The sequence below is a fragment of the Cydia strobilella genome, chromosome 15 (assembly GCF_947568885.1).
Source record: "Cydia strobilella chromosome 15, ilCydStro3.1, whole genome shotgun sequence".
Classification (NCBI taxonomy): Eukaryota; Metazoa; Arthropoda; class Insecta; order Lepidoptera; family Tortricidae; genus Cydia; species Cydia strobilella.
In genome coordinates this window covers 7,212,002-7,220,534 of record NC_086055.1, presented here as the reverse complement: position 1 = coordinate 7,220,534, position 8,533 = coordinate 7,212,002, and the positions used below count along the sequence as shown (strand labels likewise).

At 43.2% G+C, this 8,533-nt stretch overlaps 1 protein-coding gene across 1 annotated transcript; it reads right to left on the bottom strand.

Moving 5' to 3' along the window:
* Window positions 1-5,240: 5,240 nt before the first annotated feature.
* Window positions 5,241-6,019, bottom strand: LOC134747935 (uncharacterized). The gene is made up of 2 exons (XM_063682612.1): window positions 5,438-6,019; window positions 5,241-5,288 (listed from the first exon to the last, which is right to left on the bottom strand). Exons 1-2 carry the CDS (start codon window positions 6,017-6,019, stop codon window positions 5,241-5,243), a joined length of 630 nt encoding a protein of 209 aa, XP_063538682.1.
* Between the last annotated feature and the right edge of the window lie 2,514 nt (window positions 6,020-8,533).

Below are 8,533 nucleotides of genomic sequence, written 5' to 3'. Positions count from 1 at the left end.
AAAAAATAGATATTAAAGCTGGGATCTTATAAACTAAACTAACAGGCCAATTCGAACGTGGACGGACATCAAACCGATATTAGAATGATATTGGAATCATATCAGTTATCTGTTATTTGCGCGGGCGTCTCGCTCGCACTAATACTTGTGCGGACAAGTCTGAACTCTGAGCGAAATGAACCCGCAAATAACAGCTAACTACATATAATCTATACATAATCACGTCTATTTCCCGGAAGGGTAGGCAGAGACCACGGATTTCCACTTGCTACGATTCTGATACACCTCTTTCGCTTCTTTGGCTTTCATAACATTCCTCATACACGCGCGCCGGTTTAGGGTGTTCTTGACCTAGTCTTTCTTCAGGATTTCCCCAATCTGATCAGAGAAAGTCCTCCGAGGTCTACCCCTTCCAACCCCCCGTTTCTCCCTCTCTTTGTTAGCCTTCTTTCACTCATTCTTTTCACGTGTCCAAACCATCTTAACACACCTTTTTCAATTTTTGCCATGCTACGTTAATTACGTTTTTGTTAATTTTTACGTATGCTAGTTATTAGAGTTGTGCATATGCTCGTTTACTGAAAAGATCGCTATACCAACTAGTACAATCTCACAACTGTACTAGTTCGGTCTTTTAGTATAGTAGTACACAGAGAGAGTCGACGTTTAGTTTTGGTTGGTTCGTTCGCGTGTAGTGTACTAAAAAGTACTAAGAGCAGAACCATTAGGGAATAGTTCGGTCTAGTACAGTGGAGGCAATCGTGTCTTTTTTATTTTAGTACATGTACTACACAAGCCTACTAGTTATAAACACAATGTACCTACATACCTGCATATACGTATTTGTTTAATTTTCCATACATGTGAGTAGGCATTTATGTGTAGGTATTATGAATGAGATTTATTTTATTTATTTAATCTTTATTGCACAAAAGAAATACTTATCGTACAAAAGGTGGACTTAATGCCAAAAGCATTCTCTACCAGTCAACCTTAGGGCAAAGCAGAGAGATTGTGGGCGGTGCTACTACTACTAACAAAATATAATACGCAAAGCTAAATTAAAATGTAATATACATATGCAAGACCATCAAAATACATATACAATATATATAATACATATACCTAATATATGCAATATAATATATAAATTATAAAACTAAAACTAAGAATTCTTCATTCTATCAGCAAAGAAAGCACGTACTGATTTCTTAAAGGCGAACTTATTTGGGGCTTTTTTAATATTAAGGGGGAGTCGGTTCCAAAGGCGCGCGACCTGCGCGCAGAACGAGTATATATAATATAATATACCCACCTACTTCCTTATAAATTAAATATAAGTATTATTTTTCTCTATATTTATTTCAGGATCATGATCCTTGGTCGTTAGCGAGTAGAGAATGTTCTTAATTTGTATATTCTTAGCCATTTCTTGCATTCTCCAACAACATTTAAACATGTTACCTAAATGAGCAACAATATCTGTTATATCGTCCCATGAAATATAAAAGCTAACGGTTTAACATCATGATTCGCTTATCTAAAATCGGGTATCATAAAATGTTTACGGTAAATCGATGATGAATTACCTTTGAAGTGAACTTCTCTTTTTAGGGGCTTAACGCCGATCGTTTATAAGTGACACTTCAAGGAATTATAGGCCCGCCATTGTTTGTTTTTTTTTTGTTTTTTATTAATAAAAATCACATATAGGTGCTTAGCTATCACTATAGTTTATAAATAAAACCACAAGAGTCCAAACAAGCGATGTAATGACGGAAGAAGTTTACAATATAGAGAAAAACGAAGTAGTCCGAAGAATGAGCGGTAGAAGATAGGAAAGTTTAAGATTGAAATCAAAAGCGTTCTCGTATGCGACTATGCGTGCGCGCGCGGGCAAAGCGACGTGCGTCGTGCTCGGAGTAGGGATCGGCACTGTCAGGCGCGGGCGCCGCTCGACTGGGAGCCGGTGCGCAGCCGCGCCGTCCCCTGCGTCTCGCCGTCCCCGCGGTGGCCCTCGCGTAGATGAGTGGGAGTGCATAGGTGCGCACCTCACCACCCCCCTGGGAGAATCAGCGTCCTGCCGAGAAATAATCAGGAAATTTTACATGTCTGCCTGATCGAGTGGTTCTTATCGGCAGAAGAGAAGGTAAATTAAGATCGGTAGGAGAGGTGTCAGCCAAAGTGAAGGCAGGTTTCACACGATCAATAGATACAGTTACCGGTCCTCTGGGAAGTTCTACGGTGACTGTCTTCTCTGTCCTTTTAAGTACATGATATGGGCCAGTATATGGCGGTTCTAATGCTCCTCGGAGAGCGTCTGTACGTAAATAAATATGAGTGCATGTCTTCAGATCTTTGTGAACAAATACTGGTTTTGATGCATGACTACTAGCAGGTACTGGTCTGATCTTCGAGATATGCTCTTTTAATTGCTTAACGAATTCTATCGGCTGCAGCGTGTTAGAGTTATTAGAGTGCAAGAACTCACCCGGGATCCTTAAAGGCTCACCATACACCATCTCTGCAGCCGAGCACTGCAGGTCGTCCTTCCATGCGCTTCGCAGACCGAGTAGGACGATGGGAAGAACGTCAGTCCAGCGGGTGCCGTTATGGGCCATGATCGCTCCTTTAAGCGTCCGGTGCAGCCGTTCGACCATTCCATTGGCCGCCGGGTGATATGCAGTAGTTCGGCTCAGCCTGGCACCGCAAAGATCTGTAACGGCGTTAAAAAGGCGTGAGGTAAACTGTCGACCTTGATCCGTCGTGACGATTTGAGGACAACCGAATCGCGAGATCCAGGTTTCGACCAATGCTTCAGCGACGGATTCAGCCGTAATATCTCGAAGCGGTTTCACCTCCGGCCAGCGAGTGTATCTGTCTACGGCAGTAAAACAGTACCTGTAGTCTGCAGATGGTGGTAATGGGCCAATTAAGTCAATGTGGACATGACTAAACCTCTGTCCGGGTGTCTTGAAAGTACCGAGTGGTGAAGAGGTATGTCGGTGCACCTTAGCACGCTGACACGGCTCACAGGATTGTACCCATGCACGACAATCTTTTCGCACGGAGGGCCAAACGAACCTGTCTGTTACCATCTTTGTTGTGGCTTTAACTCCGGCGTGGCTCATGCCATGTACGGTGTTAAACATCTGTCTTCGCATAGATGCGACGATGAACGGGCGAGGTTTCGAAAGAGAGGTATCACAATATATATAAATGTCGGTACCTGGCACTGGGACTCTTTCTAACCGCAGTGATGAACATGGTGTGGTGATAAGGTTCTGCAGTTCGACATCATCCTGCTGAGCTCGAGCGAGAGTCTCGAAGTCAGGTGGCACCGCGAGAGCCTCGACCCTGGAGAGTGCATCCGCAGTGACGTTGGATTTCCCTGAGATGTGCTGTATGTCGCTGGTAAACTGGGAAATAAAATCCAAGTAATTAAATTGCCTTGGCGAGCATTTTCGGTCTTTCTGCTGAAAAGCAAAGGTTATGGGCTTGTGATCAGTATATATTACAAAATGCCTGCCCTCGACCATATATCTGAAATGCCTCACGCTTTCATAAATTGCAAGTAGCTCGCGATCGTACGCGCTATATTGCTGTTGGGTACGAGACATTTTCTTCGAAAAGAAAGCTAGAGGTTGCCATTCACCTTTCACCAACTGTTGTAACGCTCCGCCCAGGGCTGTGCTTGATGCGTCAGTAACGAGAGCGAGTGGCGCGTCTATTTCCGGATGAGCTAGTAAAGCAGCGTTTGCTAGACCGGACTTACACTTTTCGAAAGCACTAAGCTGCTCTGGAGTCCAGGATAAGGGGGTGGTATTCTTGATCTTTGGACCAGCTAGCATACTGTTTAAAGGCGCCTGGTTCTCAGCAGCGTGAGGAATAAATCTCCGATAGAAGTTCAGCATGCCGACAAATCTACGAAGACCGGCCACCGTTTTGGGCTCCGGGTATGTCAAAATAGCCTGTACCTTTTCGTTAACTGGACGGGTGCCTTCCTCAGAGATGACGAATCCCAAGAAGTTGACTTCTTGCTGTCCCCAGGTACACTTGGCTTCGTTAATGAGGATGCCGTAGGACTGGAACCTGTCAAATACTTGTTTCAGGTGCTCCACATGTTCCTTTTGACTCTGAGAATAAACTAAGACATCATCTATATATGAATATACAAAATCCAAACCACGGAGAACCTCGTCCAGGAACCGTTGGAAGGTTTGGGCAGCGTTCCGAAGGCCAAACGACATGAAAGGAAATTCAAACATTCCGAAAGGCGTTGTTATGGCAGTTTTGCAGATATCTTCTGAATAAACCGGTATTTGATTGTATGCTTTTACGAGATCAATTGTTGAGAAAACCTTACAGCCAAAAAGTCGATGCGCGTAGTCCTCAATGTGATGAACCGGGTATCTGTCCGGGATAGTTCGGGCGTTGAGTGCCCGGTAATCCCCACAGGGTCTCCAACCGTTCCCTTTCTTAGGAACCAGGTGAAGCGCTGACGCCCAGGGCGAGTCTGACACGCGTGCAACTCCCTCATGTAGCATATCGTTAAACTGGCTCTTGGCTATCTTCAAACGATCAGGAGCCAATCGACGTGGCCTACAAAATGTCGGGGGGCCGGGTGTGGTACGTATGTAGTGGACCGTGGCATGCTTGACCTCATGTGGTACGCCAGATGGCTTCGTCAGACTGGGATATTGAGCTAATAATTGGTGGTACTCACTAGTGCCGGAGATTGCCTTAACACTCATCTGCGCGCAACGCCTGAGCTCCCCGGTCGTTGTCAATGAAGTGAGGGTGTCGACGAGTCTTCCGTTTCTGCAATCGACAAGAAGTCCATAATGAGAAAGAAAATCAGCACCAATTATCGGTTTGTCTACACCAGCGACCACAAACTTCCAGGTAAAGTCCCGTCTCAATCCTAAGTTCAAATGTTGAGTAATAGTGCCATACGTATGAATTACTGATCCATTAGCTGCAGATAAGAGGTAATCTTCAGCCTTATTACCAGCCAATCTATATTTCTTTGGTAGGACGCAGAGGTCGGAACCAGTATCTATAAGGTATTGAATCTTGCTAGCCTTATCGGTAATAAATAGGCGACTGGTAGCGGTGCGACAGCTGGTAGTCGCCTCGATGGACTGCCGCACTAGTTTTCCGCCTTGAAATTGCAAGGCGGTATGCATTTCCGTGCATCGCTACTAAAATTGCTATGATACCAACACATACCTGGCTTTCTAGACTCGCTCCGACCCCGCGACTTCGATCTGCTGCGTGATCTCGACCTGTTAGTAAAACGTGCACGCCGACCACGGTTACCATTCAAATTCAACTGCGCGATCTGTTGCGATAACTCGTTCTGAATGCGTGACGTAATAGATTTTTCTAGACGATCAAACATGTCCTCGAACGTACTGGAACTAGCGCTGGCTACTTGTGAAGAACCGGGGGCGACATCCATAATTTGATCTGCCAATATCGCGATATCTTCCAACGTCGCAGATTTTTGTGACGCTATAATCGCTTGAACATTTCCGGGTAACCTACTCGACCACATGGTACGCAGTAAGTCGTCATTGACGTCATCCTTCGCTAACGCCCTAAGATGGCGGAGAAACTGTGACGGCTTCCGGTCGCCTAATTCTTCGTGCATGAGCAATTGTCGTTTGCGATTTTCATGCGAAACACACAGGCGATTGATCAACTCCTTCTTTAACTTGTCGTATTTACCGGACTGAGGTGGATTAGTTAAAATATCCCGCACTTCGCGCGCTGCCTTATGATCCAACTCGCGTATAACCTGAAAATACTTCGTAGCATCTTTTGTGATTCCCGCTATTTCAAATTGAGCCTCCACTTGCGCGAACCAAACTTCCGGGTCCTCAGGCCAGAACGGTGGTAGTCGGAACGCTATCCGATCGACTGATGCTCCGGAAACTTCTCGAACGTTCTCGCCACTAGCCGGCTGTTGCACCGCATCCGGTACCGGTCGCTCGGGCTCAACGGGATCAGACATCTCACTACGGCGCGTGAACTTGTTATAACTATTGCGTATCGCAAAAACGTCCGCGGTCACCAGCTATAAGGTGCTTAGCTATCACTATAGTTTATAAATAAAACCACAAGAGTCCAAACAAGCGATGTAATGACGGAAGAAGTTTACAATATAGAGAAAAACGAAGTAGTCCGAAGAATGAGCGGTAGAAGATAGGAAAGTTTAAGATTGAAATCAAAAGCGTTCTCGTATGCGACTATGCGTGCGCGCGCGGGCAAAGCGACGTGCGTCGTGCTCGGAGTAGGGATCGGCACTGTCAGGCGCGGGCGCCGCTCGACTGGGAGCCGGTGCGCAGCCGCGCCGTCCCCTGCGTCTCGCCGTCCCCGCGGTGGCCCTCGCGTAGATGAGTGGGAGTGCATAGGTGCGCACCTCACACATAAATCACAATTGTTAAAAATGTATTTTTATTTAGGAAAAAATGTTAACAGATAAACAAATTCTGAAAAACGTAATTCCGTTTAATTCGATCATAATTAATTGAGTCCACTTTTGGAATTACCCGACCACACCTTAGATGAGTACATCATATTTAATTGTATATGGACATGGTCTGAATTAAAGAATATTCATTCATTCATTCATATTTGTGAGAAACGGAACGTTTTCTCCCGCTCTGACCATTTTATAATAAAATGTTTCTGGTCATAGTAGACAGTTATTCGAAATGGCCAGAAATATATAAGATGGCTATTATTACTAGTTCTCGCTTTATAGAGGTTCCAAATAGGTAACTAAGCAAACAAATATATTTCCAAAATAGTTTATCTTGAAACTATATAAGAAACAACAAGGAGAACTCGCACCACTACGATTTCCAGATATTCACACTACATTCCGCCCAGTCGGCAGCCAAAGCTACATTATTAGGTTAAGATAAGCAGCGGCAATAAATTCGACACTTCGCGCCGTCACCTCGTATAAAACGCACTGCGATTACCTGTAATGGCACAATGGGGTTATTGAATATCCCACCTGCCATTGACAATACTCTCTTAAATATAAAGCGTCGTACGCGCACTTAGTGCGTGCATGTGCGCTTTATGCGAATAACTTGGAAAATATATGTTTTAGGAGGTTTGACGTATGTATAGTCGAATTGAGTTTTTGGATGTTATGAGGTTTAATACCCGGAGAAACAAAAAAAACCGGACAAGTGCGAGTCGGATTCGCCCACCGAGGGTTCCGTACAAATGTAACTTTTTTTTTTTTTTTTTATTAAGATATTTATTTATTTTAGCAAGACGATATTACTTGCCAAATTTCATAGTTCTAGGTCAACGGGAAGTACCCTATTAATTTTGATTCCCTTGAGAATGTCGAAATCTACGTTTTTTGCGGCATAAACGCCGTATCTTTTTTTTTACGTTCACTTAGAAGTTTGATTTTTTTACAGCTTCAAGGGACCGTAGACCCTTAATTTCAACTCAATACCTCCACGCGTTCCCGAGATAAAGGGACTTGATACGCACGGACAGATGGACGGACAACAAAGTGATCCTATAAGGGTTCCGTTTTTTTCCTTTTGAGGTACAGAACCCTAAAAATGAAAAATAAGAAAAGTTTATATACAAACAGGCACTTTTTGCTCTTGAGTCTAACTGCTCCAACGCTGAGCGATATTAGAAATGAAAAATAACAGCAGAAGATAAAACCAAAAATTCTGATGGTTAACTTTACTACCTGCTGGCAAATAAAAAGAGGAAGGCATCATTGACAGATTTTATACCATTTTTCCGCGTAAAGACTTGGTTCTAGCAATTAAATACCTACTGATACCGAATGAGTTTTTTAGGGTCCCGTAACCATAGAAAGGAACGCTTCGAAATCCGGACCGGCCATAATAGGTCTGCCCCTAACTTTTTAAATATGAAACAAAAAATAGATAATAAAGCTAAACAAATAGTTTTAACGAAATATATGATCAGACGAGCCATGGAGAGATTTTTCTCAAACAACTTAAATTCTTATTAAAAAGCCGTTAGTGCCGCGAAAATACACCCATTTGCATGTATGGTTTTTTTATGTACTTGGTCGTTTTACTACAAATTTCAGATCACCGTTTGCTTAAAGAAAGGAATCAATAAATTGTTAGTGAAAAGTGACCCAGGTCTTTTTATTAATTAATAAAAATAATAAAACAACAGCAATAATCCAAGTCGACCATAAACACAATTTACTGCTGAATCGAGTGCATCCGAGTTTACCCTTTTTATTTTACACGGCCATTGCTCCTAATAATAACGTTGTATATTCTTACACAGAAGTTTATTAGGTAAGTATGTATATACATAGAATGCGAATGTAAAAATCGTATTTACTTTCTTGAACTCATATTTTTGTGCGTCGATTTTAATTTGAATTTTGCTGAGCAGACTTTAAGGTTGATTTCGCATACTGACAATTTCGTCTGATACGTTTCTGAGAATTTTAGTAGTAGAATGTTTTCTTTGCAGCCACTAAGTTTCGCTTGGAGTC

Excerpts from the sequence above, each read along its gene's own strand:
- LOC134747935 (XM_063682612.1), bottom strand. The coding sequence starts at position 6,019 with ATGTCTGATCCCGTTGAGCCCGAGCGACCGGTACCGGATGCGGTGCAA. Across the intron at positions 5,289-5,437 it reads TCGCCCCCGGTTCTTCACAA|GTCGAGATCACGCAGCAGAT; the intron begins GTAGCCAGCGCT and ends TTTTACTAACAG.